Source organism: Aotus nancymaae, unplaced genomic scaffold, assembly GCF_030222135.1.
Source record: "Aotus nancymaae isolate 86718 unplaced genomic scaffold, 86718_ANA_hifiasm-v0.15.2.pri h1tg000064l_0, whole genome shotgun sequence".
Taxonomy (NCBI): Eukaryota; Metazoa; Chordata; class Mammalia; order Primates; family Aotidae; genus Aotus; species Aotus nancymaae.
Window position 1 is genome coordinate 4579794 of NW_026988478.1, and position 16078 is coordinate 4595871.

At 47.6% G+C, this 16078-nt stretch overlaps 1 protein-coding gene across 1 annotated transcript; it reads left to right on the forward strand.

Moving 5' to 3' along the window:
* Nucleotides 1-221: 221 nt before the first annotated feature.
* Nucleotides 222-3969, forward strand: RPS17 (ribosomal protein S17). The gene is made up of 5 exons (XM_012449167.2): nucleotides 222-292; nucleotides 585-736; nucleotides 1724-1829; nucleotides 2353-2418; nucleotides 3849-3969. Exons 1-5 carry the CDS (start codon nucleotides 290-292, stop codon nucleotides 3927-3929), a joined length of 408 nt encoding a protein of 135 aa, XP_012304590.1. The 5' UTR covers nucleotides 222-289; the 3' UTR covers nucleotides 3930-3969.
* Nucleotides 3970-16078: the final 12109 nt, after the last annotated feature.

A 16078-nucleotide genomic window follows, 5' to 3' on the forward strand; every position in this document is an offset into this window, starting at 1 on the left:
GAGCACATCACACAGGCGGTCCGATTAGAAATCAGATGGGGGAGAGAAGCGAACAGGTCAACCAAGTGGGGGCGGGGAGCGGAAAGGGAGGAGCCGTCGGGGGCGGGACAGATAACCCGCCCTCCGGAGGGGCGCGCCGCCGCCGCTCCCGCCCCGCTCCGCCAGGGGCCGCTGTGCGGCTCCCAAGTAGCTTCAGCTCGCCCGGGGCCGGGCGGAAGCGGCTCTCTGGCCTAAGCTTTAATAGGCCTCGCTTGTGCTTCCGGTTTCCTTTCACTAAGGACCCGCCAACATGGTAGGTGTTTTGGCCCGAGTCTGCCATCCTCTTCAATCGTCCTCCATCTGCCGTTTCCCGCGGTCCCCAGCCGACAAAGAGAGGCCCTGGACCGGGCAGGCGCGGGGCCCTGTCAGGCTGGAGCGCAGCGGGCCGGCGGCTTCCGCATTGAGCCTGGCGCCCGCACTGCCCAACCGGGCCCTCCGGCTCAGCGCAGCCGGCAGCCTCCAACCACTCCCGCTGGGGCTCAGCGTCGCACTCTTCCCAGAAGGTTGCGATGGCTCGTGAGTGATCCTGTCCTCTCCACCCGCAGGGCCGCGTTCGCACCAAAACCGTGAAGAAGGCGGCCCGGGTCATCATAGAAAAGTACTACACGCGCCTGGGCAATGACTTCCACACGAACAAGCGCGTGTGCGAGGAGATCGCCATTATCCCTAGCAAGAAGCTCCGCAACAAGATAGCAGGGTGAGTTGGGGCTCCCTCGGCCTCCAGGGCCTAGACAGTGGAGACCCGGGGTCCCGCGGCCTGTTTGTGTGCTCTGCCGCCCTCCGACTCGGGAAGAGACGGTGCCGTGGTGGTTTCATTAGCCTGAGCCTCCCTAGTGCCCCGGAGAAGGGCTAGAACTTTGCGTGTGCAGGATTTCTGTTGTGAAGTTACGCTTGTGTCATGACTGGCCGCGGTGACACTGGGTCGAAGGTAGCCATCGTCAGACCTCTTGCCTTAAAGCTACATTGCTTTTAGGTGTCTAACTTTTTTTTTTTCTTCTTTTTTTGAGGCAGAGTCTTGCTCTGTCGTCCAGGCCGGAGTGCAGTGGCGCGATCTGGGCTCACTGCAACCTCCGCCTCCCGGGTTCAAGTGATTCTCCTGCCCCATCCTCCCGAGTAGCTGGGATTACAGGCACGCGCCACCACCCCCTGCTAATTTTGGTACTTTTAGTACAGATGGGGTTTCACCGTGTTGGCCAGGCTGATCTGGAACTACTGACCTCAGGCGATCCGCCTGCCTCGGCCTCCCAAAGTGCTGGGATTACAGGCGTGAGCCACTGCGCCCGGCTAGGTGTCAACTTTTAATGCGTTCTTAAGAGTTGCAGTTACTCTTCCAGGGATTTATAGGAATATGGCCCCGAAGAATAGTGCCAAAGTCAATGTATTAATTGCTTAGTTATGTGAATTTGAAATTGTAAGAAAAAAAATGAAGGCATGAAGGGTAGTGAAACTATGGTGGAGGGCGGTCTCGATCACGATGAAGGAGAGTTTGAATAGAGTGAGAAATCAAAGGGAAGGAAAGCTCAGGCCATTGGGCGTTCTATGTGTAGGTGGTCCCAGGATAGTGAGTCCTCTCCCTTCTCACTGGAAAAGAATTAAAGTGGGTACTTATATCCACACGTGCTGGGTCCCAGCTGGGAATTGATTCATCTTCTCACTGTTCTCTTTGGCCGTGTGTGCTTTGTAGCTATGTCACGCATCTGATGAAGCGGATTCAGAGAGGCCCAGTAAGAGGTATCTCCATCAAGCTGCAGGAGGAAGAGAGAGAAAGGAGAGACAATTATGTTCCTGAGGTAAACTTTCTGGATATTTGGGCTTCTGGCTAATCCTCAAATGATAAAGCTGTGGGTTCCTGGCTTCCAAAGGTACTTCAGCTGAATCTGAGACCTTTTATCCATACATTCCATAATCAGCTGTAGGTGCCCATAGGTCCCCTGTCAGTTTTTTATCCTCCATTCTACTCTTTTCCAACCAGTTAAGTCTATTCTGTAGTTCATGAGAGCCCTTAATAATGTTGATTTGATGACTGCTGTTGTGTCACTTGTTTTGATTGTTTGCCCCTAATATAATATTCTTTGATGTAAATAAACACAGACTTGGTGTTCTGAATACTGAGTAGATGTAATGTGGGCTTAGGAAGGTAAGAGCAGAAGAACCGGTCGTTGGGGTCTATAATACTGTAAGAGACTGCTCACCTTGGAGAGGAATGCTATATCCTTGTTTGCCCCCCTCCCCCATGTTTAAGAGCCTGGGGAAAGGAGAAGTGAGTGATGACCTCATAGATTGGTATTTTCAGCCTACCTCGTTCCCTTCTAGGTCTCAGCCCTGGATCAGGAGATCATTGAAGTAGATCCTGACACTAAGGAAATGCTGAAGCTTTTGGTAAGTGTTTGCTGGATTCCTAAAATGGTATTTCCCTGGTCAAAAACCATTCAGTAGTTCTTACTATCCAAGGGCACCCAGCTAGTAAGTGGCAGCAAAGTTGGAAATCCCATCTAAACTTCTAGCCAGTAAACTGGACTGCCTTCATAGTGGGTGTAGCGAAAGTCGTTTGCATTGAGTTTGCTCACCACAAGATGGTAATTCTCAAATCCAGTGGCTTCCACGATGCCCTTTGCCTCTCAGCTGCTTCTGTTCTTGGTTTTATGGCTGGCTTATGTTGCCCTCCCCCGTTGTGTCAGCCCTGGCTGTCCTTATTCTGCCTGCTTTTCTTCTGAAGTGGCATTCTTTGGTGTCTCTGTGCTCACCACTCAGAAATGAGCTGTGGTCCATTTCCAGATAGATACAAGGCCCTACTTAGGTAGTTCACGAGTATCTTCATTGCACTTTGATATTTCTTCTGTAGCTTATTTTAGTCCTTTTGCATACTTGGGTGAAAGCATGGGCTTCAAAATACAGTGGGCGGTTGCTGGTTTTGAACGACTTCATTTTTCCTATTTTTATGGTCATTAAATTTTTAAGACATTCAAAGAGATAATAGCAAAATGAACTCCCATATACCTTCCCAGCTTCAGAAAAACATCACCAGTACAGCTACAGCCTGCTGTGGATCTTTTCCTCCTGAAATAACCACTGTACTGAATGCAGCTTTATTGTTGAAACTAAAATGGGTTTTTGAGAACCAAATAGGAAAGTTCTACGAACAAGTTGGGCCCTTTGGCTTCTTGCCCCGCCCACCAGCATGAGCTTGGGTGAGGGCAGGGTCTGCTCTTGCCTCCCTCCCTTCTGCTTGGTGCCTTGTGTGCTTGCCCCACCCCGCCCCCAATTTGATTAGATTAGTGATAGGTCTTACCTGGGGCTGGTCCTGGAAAGTAGCACTGTGTATTCTCAAAGGGATAGAATTCTGCCTTAAAAGACATTTGGCAATGTCCAGATACATTTTTGGTTGTCATAGCAAGGGGATACCTTTAAATTATAATGGGTAGAGGCCAAGGAACTTGCTAAACTTTCTGCAATGCACACGACAGCCCCCATAACAAAGAATGTCCATCCCAGGAAGTCTACATTGCCAAGATTGAGAAATGGTGTTTTAGAGTGATTGACAGGAAGGGATTGTGAAAACATGGAGGAAAAATGGCATGGTACTTTGGGTAAAAGTCATAGATGGAGTTGTAAGTGAGGGTGCCACATGGTCAGGTGTGTGTTGAAGCATTGAGGTCCCTGGTGGTTCTTAGAGTGAATGGTCCTTCAGGTCTCCTAGACCCCTTGAGAGTGCTGTGGCTCTAGGGGCAAGAAGGCCTTCTGTTTCTTCTGGGGTCCACTCAGGGATCTCACCAGTAACTGTTCACACTGAATCCATTTTCTCGTTCCAGGATTTTGGCAGTCTATCCAACCTGCAGGTCACTCAGCCTACTGTTGGGATGAATTTCAAAACACCTCGGGGACCTGTTTGAATCAATGCTGTATTATTTTCAATAAACCTAGGACAACGGCCTTGCCTGTGTCATCTTTGCAGTTGTGTGTGGGAAAAGGCAGGAGCTCTCTAGGTGACACATCAGCTGGCACTTGCCTGGGACTTGGGTGCTCCTTCATCTGGTCTACGGAGAGTGGGTTTACCAGAGTTTTTAGTAAGGGAGCAAGGGCAAACCTGGAACTGTGGGGAGTGGTCTGCAGTGTGAGCCTGGAAAGCTGCTTTGCTGACAGCTCCACCCTGCTTCCCTGGGTCTTTGATCTTCACCTCCTCCTGGGTGCACACAATTTGGGCCAACTTGCCCTCCTTGAGAAGGTAACAACAGGATTATCACATGTATTAGGGTAGGACTTTGTGTCACTGGGAGGTATGATGAATGGTGTAGTTGTATCTGTTCAATGTTGAGTTCAGTGCCTAGAATATTAAGATCTCAACCAATGTGTGGGAAGATCAGTGATAACGGATGCTTCAGCCTAACCTGAGGCAGAGCTCACCCGCTGCAGCCTGTATAGACTACCCTGGACTCAGCCCATGGACTCTGGAGGCCAACTGCGTGTGCACGTTCGTGCGTGCATCAGAAGCTGGGCTGCCCTTGATTGGTTCATGCCCTTGCTTAGGAATGTGGGCTTCGTGTGTGTGTGTGTGTCACAGAAGCTGGGCTGCCCTTGGTTGGTTCATGCCCTTGTTTATGAGGAACATTGTGGGCTTTGTGTGTGTGTGTGTCACAGAAGCTGGGCTGCTCTTGGTTGGTTCATGCCCTTGGATATGAGGAACATTGTGGGCTCTGTGTGTGTGTGTGTGTGTGTCACAGAAGCTGGGCTGCTCTTGGTTCGTGCCCTTGGATATGAGGAACGTTGTGGGCTTTGTGTTTCTCCAGTGGGAGAAGGAGCTGTTGCAAGGCCAAGCTTAGCTGGACATGTGTCCAAGATAACGGGCAGGGCATGGTGGCTCACGCCTGTAATCCCAGCACTTCAGGAGACGAGCGGGAAGGATTGCTTGAACCCGAGTTGGAGGCCAGCTTGGGCAACATAGCAGGACCTTTCCACAAAAAAAATAAAGTAGAAAATTAGCTGGGCATGGTAGTGCACAAGAGAAGTCCAGCTACTCAGGGGGCGGGGGGGCGGGGGGCCTAAGCTTTGGAGGTGGAGGTTGCAATGAGCCGAGATCATGCTACTTGTACTACAATCTAGGTGACAAAGTGAGAACCTGTCTCAAGGCAGCCAGGAAGGGGCAAAGCTGTAGCCTTAGAGTGATTCTTGCATATCTACTTCTGTCAAGCAGATAAAGCAGACATTTTTAATATGTTTTGTAACTTAATATTTGTATAATTTCAAGCAGAGAAGTTTCAAGAATAGTACAAAGAATACCCAGGTTTACCAATTGTTCGAATTTTGCCCCAATTGCTTTATCATGTTCTTTATATATATATATGTATACACACACACACACCTTTTTTTCTGTTCCACTTGAGGTTAAGTTGGAGATGTGCCCATTTACTCCCAAATATTTCAGTGTTATTTCCAGAACAACATTATTTTATGTAACCATAATACAATGGTCAAAATCAGGAAGCGTAACATTGATACAATACGATATAATTCAGTCCTTGGTCACAGTCACAAAATGTGAAAAGTTGTGGTTGATTTATTTTGTCCTTCAGTTTGGGCTTGAGTAGCTGGGACCACAGGTATGTACCACCATGCCTAGCTAATTTTTAAAGTTTTTGTAGACATCTATGTTGCCCAGGCTGGTCTTGAACTCCTGGCCTCAAGTGATCCTCCCATCTCAGCCTCCCAGAGTGCTAGGATCACACTAGTGTGTGAATCATTACACTCAGCCATGTACTCATATCTGTTAACCTGTTAGCCAATCTTTGGCTATCCCCTCTCCCTTACCCTTTCTCACCTCTAGTAAACACTATTATAGATCTTAAACGTTCTTACCACACACAAAATAAGTATGTGAGGTGATGGAAATGTTAATTAACTGTTTAGTCACCTCACAACATATGCATATATCAAAACCACATTGAACGCTGTAAATATGCACAATTTTTATCAATTATACTTGAATAAAAATGGAGGAAGAATATGTTAAAACCAAAAAAATTTGCAAAATCTAAAAATCATTAATCTAATCCAAACTAGCCTTTTACAAATGAGGTCACCGAAGTGCAGAGAGGTGAACTGACTTGTCTCTGATCTTACACAGCAAGTCACCAGCAGAACTTGACCTGAAATCCAAAGCCAAACATTTTCTATTACCTCCGGGTCCTTCAGTCCAGCCCTCCTGGGGCGCTGCCTGGGGAATCAGTATTGGTGACAAAGGGAATACAGAGGAATATGCATGGAACTCTCCATTTAGATTGACATTCACACTGTGCCAGGGCATCACAAGAACCAGTGCAGTCCAAGAGGGCTTGCCGCGGCCCTTTTCCCCCCTCCCCATCCTGTCTCATAACCAACTTCAGCTAAAAGGTCTGAGAAGAAAAGAGAATCTTAGATGACCCTCACCAGGGTGTAAATGACTCACAATATGATTTTTATTTTATCAAGACATAACTCCAAAAACAATAGTCTTTTTTTTTTTTTTTTTTTTTTTAGACGGAGTCTTGCTCTGTCACCAGGCTGGAGTGCAGTGGCGCAATCTCGGCTCACTGCAACCTCTGCCTCCTGGGTTCAAGCGATTCTTCCGCCTCAGCCTCCCGAGTAGCTGGGACCACAGGCACGTGCCACCACGCCCGGCTAATTTTTTTGTATTTTTAGTAGAGACGGGATTTCACCGTCTTGGCCAGGATGGTCTCGATCTCTTGACCTCGTGATCCACCCGCCTCAGCCTCCGCAAGTGCTGGGATTACAGGCGTGAGCCACCGCACCCAGCCCAACAATACAGTCTTATATGGATCAATATTAGATTTTCTTGGTGCTCTTTGTATTTTGCAACTATTGCTCAAGCTGGAGACCCAAAAACAGCAGTAGATTCCAGTTTTCAGCTGAGAGACTGAGCACATCACTAGCCCACTCCGATCCTATATCCCAGTTGTATAATCACCTATTTCCCATCAATTGCGAGGCTGGAGAAAAGTGCCCACTCTGTTCCCGATACATAGTAGGAATTCAGTACTCTTAAGTTCTCTTGCTTCCCCACTATCCTAACGTATTAAGGGAAAGAAAGAGATGTGGGGAGTGGCACCCGGGAGGCTCCAGCTGTGTGCGCCACAATCCTACCCAAAGAAAATTCTAAATTAGGTCTCCATTTTCTGTCTACAAAATGAGACAGGGCAAGATTGGGTAAGAAGAGGAGGAACTTGGCTTTGTTGGTTTAATCTGGGCCCATCTGATTCTGTAACGTCAGCTTCACGGGCTGGTCCAGCCCACTCTCCAGCCGGGGCTTTGCGTGGTCTGAATGTCTTGGCCAAGTCCAAGGCTGTCCAGGGCCCGGGTGGGGAGGCGGGGTGGTGGGTAGTGGGATGGGGAGAAGCAGTTCCCCCATGTGACCTGCAGGTGGCAGCAGAGCAGCGCGAGAGCTGAGGGTTCCGCTCCAGCCTTCCTGAAGACACGGGCAGGGCCGGGTAGGGCGAGGCAGAGGTGGTGCACACCGCTCAGCTGGGCAGCGGCACGAGCACAGCTGAGGATCAGCCTACATCCGTTTGAAACAGACACATGGGTCTTCTGGCTAATTTTCCTTTCTTTGGTAGGGTGATCACATGACTTATCATCCAACTCCAGACATTTCAGAGAGTGAAAGGGACATTATAATAATTGCACCGGGACAGCAGACATAACTTTAAGCTGTACCTTGCAAACCAGAACATATGGTCACCCTACCCTCTGGACACTTCTCTCTCAAACTCCTGGATTCAAGTGATCCTCCCCTGTCTGCCTCCTGAGTAACTGGCATTACAGGTGTGCACCACTGTATGCATACCCACATACACAAACATGCATGTAGACACACCTACATGTATACACACACAGAAACATGCACATAGCCACACTAATTAGATATACATCTACACACACCAACACACATTTGCACACACATATATACACACCTTCCCACCTTCCTTCCATCTTCTGCTCAGGACTCAGGGCTCTCAGAGAGTGGAAAGAGTATTGCACCATGGCCAGGCGTGGTGGCTCATGCCTGTAATCCTAGCACTTTGGGAGGCTGAGGTGGGTGGATCACCTGAGGTCAGGAGTTCAAAACCAGCCTGGCCATCATGGTGAAACCCCATCTTACAAAAAAAAAGTATTGCACCACGAGTCAAGGATCAACTGCGCAACTTTGCCCAAGTGTCTTTCCTTTGCAGGTCTTGTTTATAATAATAAACACCCTTACCCCCCAGTTAGGGTTATTTTGAAGACAAAACAGAAAAAATAACAGAATGTTGGCATGTTGTATAGTAAAAACAACAACAACAACTTAACCTTGACCACAAAGAGGTCTGATCTTCATCCTAGACTCCTGGGAGGTAACTATCAACGTAATACCTGATAGGAATATCTTTGCCTGGGGGTCTTGGGTCATGATGGATAGTCTAATAATGGGATGGGTGGGGACTAGCCAGGCCAGGAAAACCGACTATGTGATTTAGAGTCTGGGCTTTAGGTCACCCCTGGAAGGACTGGACACTGAAAACAGAGGATCCACGTGGACAATCAAACATGCCTCTGTGATGAAGTTCCAATAGAAACCCTGAACCCTGAGGCTTGAGGGAGCCTCACTGGCTGGGAACACTCCACGTGTATTGGCACATATCAAAGCCAGGAGGGTAATGCACTCTGACTGCATGGGGAAGGGATAATGGACACTCCATGTCTGCTGCCCTCCTGGACTCAGCCCTATGCCTTTCTTCCCCTGGCTGATTTTCATCTGTATCCTTTCCGTGTAATCAAACCGTAACTGTAACAGCTTTGTGTGAGTTGTTGCCAGTTCTTAGAGGTAAGTAAGCAGAGCTTATCTATTCCCTGCTTGAAAAAACTATTTTAGCTGGGTGTGGTAGCTCACGCCTGTAATCCCAGCACTTTGGGAGGCCGAGGCGGGTGGATCAGCTGAGGTCAGGAGTTCGAGACCATTCTGGCCAACATGTGAAACCCCGTCTCTATTTAAAAAAAGAAAAAACTTTTAAAATCCCAAAACCAAGGAAGGCCAGACCTCTCATGAATCTGATCCAATAGATTTTGAAGCCAATGTTGAGGGCATTTGAAGCCAAAGCCAGGCCAGGCAAAGATTAAGCTCCTGGGAGGGAACAGGAGCTTAATCTACACAACAGGAAATGTCTCCAACCTCAGCCTGGCATTCAGGGTTCTTTCTGATGTGGCCAATCTCTCACCATATCTCCCTGCGGTCCCTGCCACACTGAATCAATTTTTCCTATCCATGAGCTGAACTTTCCCACCTCCAGACTGTTGCTTACACTGTGTCGTTCCTCTGAATGTTCTCTTCCTCCCTCTCCCCAAGACCAAATGCTATCGACTGAATTCTGTCTCCCCAAAATTCATACATTGGAGCCCTAACCCCCTATGTGGTTGTGTTTGGAAACAGGGCTCTTAGGAAATTAAAGTAAAGTGAGGGAGGAGGAGCAGATTAAGATGGCTGAATAGCAGCCTCCACCAATGATTCTCCTTGCAGGAAAATCAAATTTAACAACTGTCTACATCAAAAATGCATCTTCATAAGAACCAAAAATTAGGTGAGGACTCATAGTACTTGGCTTTAACTTCATAACACTGAAAGAGGCACTGAGGAGGCTAGGAAAGACAGTCTTGAAACACTGATGTCACTGGTCCCCCACCCCCAGCAGCGGCCACTGTGGTGCTTGGAATTTGTGCACTTGGGGGAGGGAGATTGCAGCAACTGTGGGACTTTGCCTTGACCTCAGTGCTGCCCTGTCACAGCAGAAAGCAAAACTAGGTGGAATTCACATGCCACCTGCCCAGGGAGGGAGCGTTTAGACCAGCCCTACCCAGAGGGGTTCACCCATCCCAGTAGTTAGACGGCTTGAGGCTTGTGTTTTGACAAGCCTTGGCCTGCCAGGCTATCATGCTCTGGGGCCATAAATAAACTTGAAAGGCAGTCTAGACCATAAGGACTTCAACTCCTAGGCAAGTCCTAATGCCATGCTGGGCTCAGAGCCAGTGGACTCAGGGGACACACGAGCTAGTGAGACACGAGCCAGGGCAGCTGAGGGAGTGCTTGTGCCCCCACCAACCCAGGCAGTGCAGCTTGCAGCAACAAAAGCGACTTCTTCCTCTTGCTTGAGGAGAGGAGGGACGAGTAAAGGGGACTTTGTCTTACATCTTGGATACCTGCTCAGCCGCAGCAGGACAGAGCAGCAGTCAGAGCTGAGAGGCCCCGTTCCAGGACCTAGTTCCTGAATGACGTTTCTAGCTACGCCCTGCACCAGAAGGGAATCTGCTGCCTTAAAGGAAAGAACCCAGTCCTGGCAGGATTCCTCACCTGCTGACTCAAGCCCTCGGCCCCTGAAGAGCCAACAGTGATGGCCTGGTGGCGTGCTATGGGCATGCAGTAAGACTCTGAGACATGCTGGCTTCAGGTGAGACCCAGCACATTCCCAGCCATGGTGGCTGTGGTGAGACTTCTGCTTGAGAAAAGCAGAGGGAAAGGTAAAAGGGACTTTGTCTTGCAGCTTATGTACCTGCCTGGCCACAACGGGGTAGAGCACCAAATGGGCTCTTGTGGTGGCTGATTCTAGGCCGTGGCTCTTAGACAGCAGTTCTGGATCTGTTCTGGGCCAAAGGGGAGCCCACTGCCCTGAAGGGTGAGTCCGAGGCCTGGAGGCGTCCGCCATAGGCCTGGAAGCATGACACAAGAGCCCTTGGGTTGTAAGTGAACATGGGCAGTGGCCTGACAGTACTCCCTGTGGGCCTGTGGGGTGGCCACAGGGTGAGGTTCCTCTGCCTGTGGAAAGGGAAAGACAGAGTGGGAAAGACTTTTTCTCATGGTTTTAGCATCAGCTCAGCCGCTTTTGAATAAAGCACTAGGTAAATTTCTAAGGTTTTTGACTCCAGTCTCTGGCTCCCAGACAGCATCTCTGGACCCACCAGGGCCTGAGGGAACTTGTTGCCCTGAAGGGAAGGACACAAGCCTGGCTGGCTCTGCCACCTGCTGACTGTAGAGCTTCAGGGCATTGAGTGAACACAGGAGATAGCCAGGTAGTGTTTACAGCAGGCCTCGAGTGATGTAACCAGTGCTTTGCTGGCTGTAGGTCTGACCCAGGGCAGTCCCAGTGGTGGTGGCCATAGGGATGTTGTGTCGGTCCACCCCCAGCTCCAAGTGGCTCAGCACAGAGACAGAGAGAGAGAAACTGAGACTGTTTGTCGGGAGAAATTATTGGTAGAGGATAAGAGTCTCTGCCTGGTAGTCCAGAGAATTCTTCCAGAGTTTATCCAAGACCACCAAGTTGGTACCTCTATGAGTCTGCAGTAACCATAGCATTATTGGGCTTGGAGTGTCCCCTAATACAAATACAGTTTAGATCACAACACCCACATCCTTCAAATACCTGGAAAGCCTTCCCAAGGATGGGTACAAACAAGCCTAGACTGAGAAGACTCCAATAAATACCTAACTCTTCGATGCTCAGGTACTGACAAACAACCACAAACATCAAGATCATCCAGGAAAACATGACCTCACCAAACAAGGCACCAGGGACCAATCCAGAGAAGCAGATACGTGACCTTCCAGACAGATAATTCAAAAGAGCAGTTTTGGGGAAACTCAGAGAAATCAAAGATAACACACAGAAAGAATTCAGAATAATTATATCAGATAAATTTAACAATGAGATTGAAATAAAAAGAATCAAGCAGAAATTCTGGAGTTGAAAAATGCAATTGACATAATAAAGAATGCATCAGAGTCTCTTCATTGTGGAATTGATCAAGCAGAAGAAAAAGTTAGTGAGCTTGAAGACAAGCTATTTGAAAATACACAGTTAGAGAAGACAAGAAAATTAAAAAGAATGAGGCATGCCCACAAAATCTAGAAAACAGCCTCAAAAGGGCAAAGCCAAGAGTTATTGGCCTTAAAGAGGAAATAGAGAAATACACAGAGGTAGAAAGTTTATTCAAAGGGATAATGACAGAGAACTTTCCAAACCTAGAGAAAGCTATACTCAAGTGCAAGAAGGTTATAGAACATCAAGCAGATTTAACCCAAAAAAAGACTACCTGAAGGCATTTAATACTCAAACTCCCAAAGGTCAAGGATAAAGAAAGGATCATAACACAGCAAGAGAAAAGGAACAAATGACACACAATGGAGCTCCAATACGTCGGGCAGCAGACTATCAGTGGAAACCTTACAGGCCAGGAGAGAGTAGCATGACATATTTTAAGTGCTGAAGGAAAAAAACTTTTACCATAGAATAATATATCCAGAGAAAATACCCTTCAAACATGAAGGAGAAAAAAAAACTTTTCCAGACAAACAAAAGCCGAGAGATTTCATCAACACCCGACCTATCCTACAAGAAATGTTAAAGGGAGCTCTTCAATCAGAAACGAAAGGAAATTAATGAGCAATAAGACATCATCTGAAGGTACAAAACTCACTGGTAATAGTAAGTACATAGAAAGAAAAACAGTGTTATAACACTGTAATTGTGTAGAAACGGCTCAAGTAGAACGACTAAAAGATGAACAAAAATAATAACTTCGACGACTTTTCAGGACATAGTACAATAAGATGTAAGTAGAAACAACAAAAAACTCAAAAGCAGAAGGAAAAATGAAGATAGAAAGTTTTTATTAGTTTTCTTTTTTTTTTTTTTGAGATGGAGTTTTGCTCTGTTGTCCAGGTTGGAGTGCAGTGGCGCGATCTCGGCTCATTGCAACCTCTGCCTCCCGGGTTCAAGCAATTCTCCTGCCTCAGCCTCCTGAGTAGATGGGACTACAGGTGCATGCCATCACACCTGGTTAATTTTTTGGTATTTTTAGTAGAGACACGGTTTCACCATGTTAGCCAGAATGGTCTTGATCTCCTGACCTCATGATCCCCCCACCTCGGCCTCCCAAAGTGCTGGGATTCTAGGTGTGAGCCACCGCGCCCAGCCGAGTTTCTTTTTACTTGTGTGTTCGTTCCTTTATGCAAGCAGTGTCAAGTTGTCATCAGTTTAAAATAGTGGGTTATAAGACGGTATTTGCAAGCCTCGTGGTAATCTTAAATTTTAAAACATGCAATGAATACACAAAACACAAAAAGCAAAAAATAAAATCATACCACCAGAGAAAATCACCTTCACAAAAAGGAAGTCGGGAAGAAGCAGGAGAAGACCACAACAACCAGAAAGCAAGTAACAAAATGGCAAGAGTAAGTCCTTACTGATAACAGGAACATTGAATGTCAATGGATTAAACTCTCCAGTCAAAACTGTTATGGAAAGGACTGTTACAGAGCGGTTCTCCCCATCCCCACGCACGTCATTTTTCATCAACTCCAGATGAGCTAAGGGCCCCCAAATGCCTTAGGCTGAGTACTCCTTGGGGTAAGGTCTCTTCTTGCTCAGAGCCTAGAGACACGTAGTGACACTGTTAATGCCCGTCCAGTGTTTCATAATAGGCCTCAGTCTCCAGAGTGGAGAATCTGCCTTTGTGTGGGGTACTAGTAAGAAAAGCTAGGAGCCAGATCCAATCTTCTCTCACCTGCTGCATCTAGGGAATGTGCATGTGACTTAGACTCAACCAACCAAATGCTCTTTCCTTCCACGTGGAAATTTGAGTGAGAAAGACAGGGAAACAGAAATGGCTGTAGTACCACCAGAGGTCGTGGGGTGGGCAGGCTCAACTGTTTCTGCTAAGAGACTGTTACTGTGGTTCTTGGGGCCTTCCTCTTTTGTTTCTTGGTTCCTAACTGTTCTCAAGCCTGATTCGTCGGCTCCCTGACAGTCTTTTAATAAGTCTCTTTTATTTAAATTAGCCAGATTAGTTCTTAAGCTTTTAACCAAGAATGTTTCCTGGTGGAACAGAGCCTCTCTCACTCCTGTGGTTTGGCCAGTGGAGAAAAGGAATCTCTCGGGGGAGCAGTCTTGAACTCGGCTGTGTTTCTGGGCTTGCTTTGATGTAGCAGGCCAATCTTAGGGTACTGTCTTGGCCACCAGGGCCCATCTCAGTAGAATCAGTATGCCATGAATTGGTCTTAAATGTGACTTTCTCTGTCTCATGTAGGATAGTTGACAATGGCAAAGACCAGCTTTCCAGAATCAGACACAGAGGAGACGGCTGCTCTGGGACTCTCCAGTGACAAGCTAGTGCCAGTTTTGTGGTCAAAAGTTGACATGAGTTAGGAACAGAGGTAAATGAACTCGGGCTGCTGAAAAGTTCCAGCTGTGCGTCCCCACCCTCCCCTGCATCGTTTCCCTTTTGTGTAAATGTCCATTCCTCGTAGGATGGACACGTGGAGAAACCCATCTTTGTTAATACAATGTTATACAACCCAAAAATCACCTGGAGGGGTGGTGGCCCGGAATTCTGCATCCCGGGGCTTAGTTCAGACTTCTCAGGCTGGCCTGGAGGTGGTGCTGTTTGCATGCGGTCAGACTGGGCTAATAAAGATGTTACCAGGGCATTGGATAAAATTCACTAGCTGAACTTCACTTTGCATCTCTGTATTTGGATTAAAGCAGTTAATTAATGAAAAACAGGTGAATTTCACATAATCTTTGGCGTGGTGCGAAGGACTTTCTAATACAAAACTCAGACACTATAAAAAGACAAGATTAACAAATTTGACTGCATAAAACTTCAAATTTCTATATTTAATAAACCGGCAGAAAACAAACAGCAAACTGAGAAAGAGTAGCAACTGCTGTGACAAAGAGATAATTTTCTTAATATAAAAAGAGCTCTTACAAATAAATCCAATTTAAAAGTGGGAAAAGGACTGGGCACATGGCTCATGCTGGTAATCCTAGCTCTTTGGGAGGCCAAGGTGAGTGGATCACCTGAGGTCAGGAGTTCAAGACCAGCCTGGCCAACATGATGAAACCCCATCTCTACTAAAAATACACAAAATGAGCCGGGCATGATGGCACACACCTCTAATCCCAGCTACTCAGGAGGCTGAGGCAGGAGAATCACAATCACTTGTACCTGACAGGGGAGGATGCAGTGAGCCAAGATCTTGTCACTGCACTCCAGCCTGGGCTACAGAGCAAGACTCCGTCTCAAAAAACAAATAAATAAATAAATAAAATGCAGTCATTTCACTGCATGTGCTTCCAGTAATTGCTCTGTGCAAACATACACAACTATTCTATCCATTAAGGGTGTCTCTCTCCATTCTTAGATTTTCCACTTGAGTTTCCAGGCAGTGTCTCACCTGTTTTCAAGCAGGGTTGGGGCAGCCATTTCTTCAACAGGGCCAGTCCAAAGAACACAAATAGGCCAGCCTCCCATTCCCGGGCAACCTCCCTTTCCCAGTACTGAGATTACCAAGTAAGCAACGCGGCGATCAATATTAAATGGAGACGTCAGCTGGGTGCAGTGGCTCACACCTGTAATCCCAGCACTCTGGGAGGCTGAGGAGGAAGGACCGGTTGAGCCCAGGGATTTGAGGCCAGCCTGGGCAACATATGGAGACCCTGTCTCTATGAAATATATATCCTGTCTCTCTCTGTATGTATGTATGTATATGTGTGTGTGTGTGTGTGTATATATATATTCTTTTCTTTAATAGAGACGTCCAACAGGTGTGCCAGGGGCTGCATCTCTGCCTAGCGAAGCGACGATGATAGGGCAGGCTCCACCCAGGAGGAGCTGGAAGAATGGGAGTTCCACGGCAGAGGAGGCGGGGCAGGGCGTTCCTCCGAACACGGGAATACCACGTGCGAAAACAAAGGGGTGTGAGAAGGCCGGGTGCAGGTGTACAGCTGCAAACTGCGGGAGAGGCACCAGGCTTGGGCGATGAGGATTTGTTCCCGCATGGATTCCCTTCCTGTCCAGGGTCCGCTGTCGCCGGTCGGGGGTGCCTAACAATATTCCTTGCCTCATGGTTCGCAGCTGAAAAGGACCTTCAAGCCCGTCCATCCAACTTTCACTTTTTATAAACAAATATACGGAGGGCTCAGATAAGTGAAACGCTTGTCTCCGGTTACAGCTCTGGCCA

Coding starts and splice junctions, on each gene's coding strand:
- RPS17 (XM_012449167.2), top strand. Junction 1,830..2,352: donor GAGACAATTATGTTCCTGAG/GTAAACTTTCTG, acceptor GTTCCCTTCTAG/GTCTCAGCCCTGGATCAGGA. Junction 2,419..3,848: donor AGGAAATGCTGAAGCTTTTG/GTAAGTGTTTGC, acceptor TTCTCGTTCCAG/GATTTTGGCAGTCTATCCAA.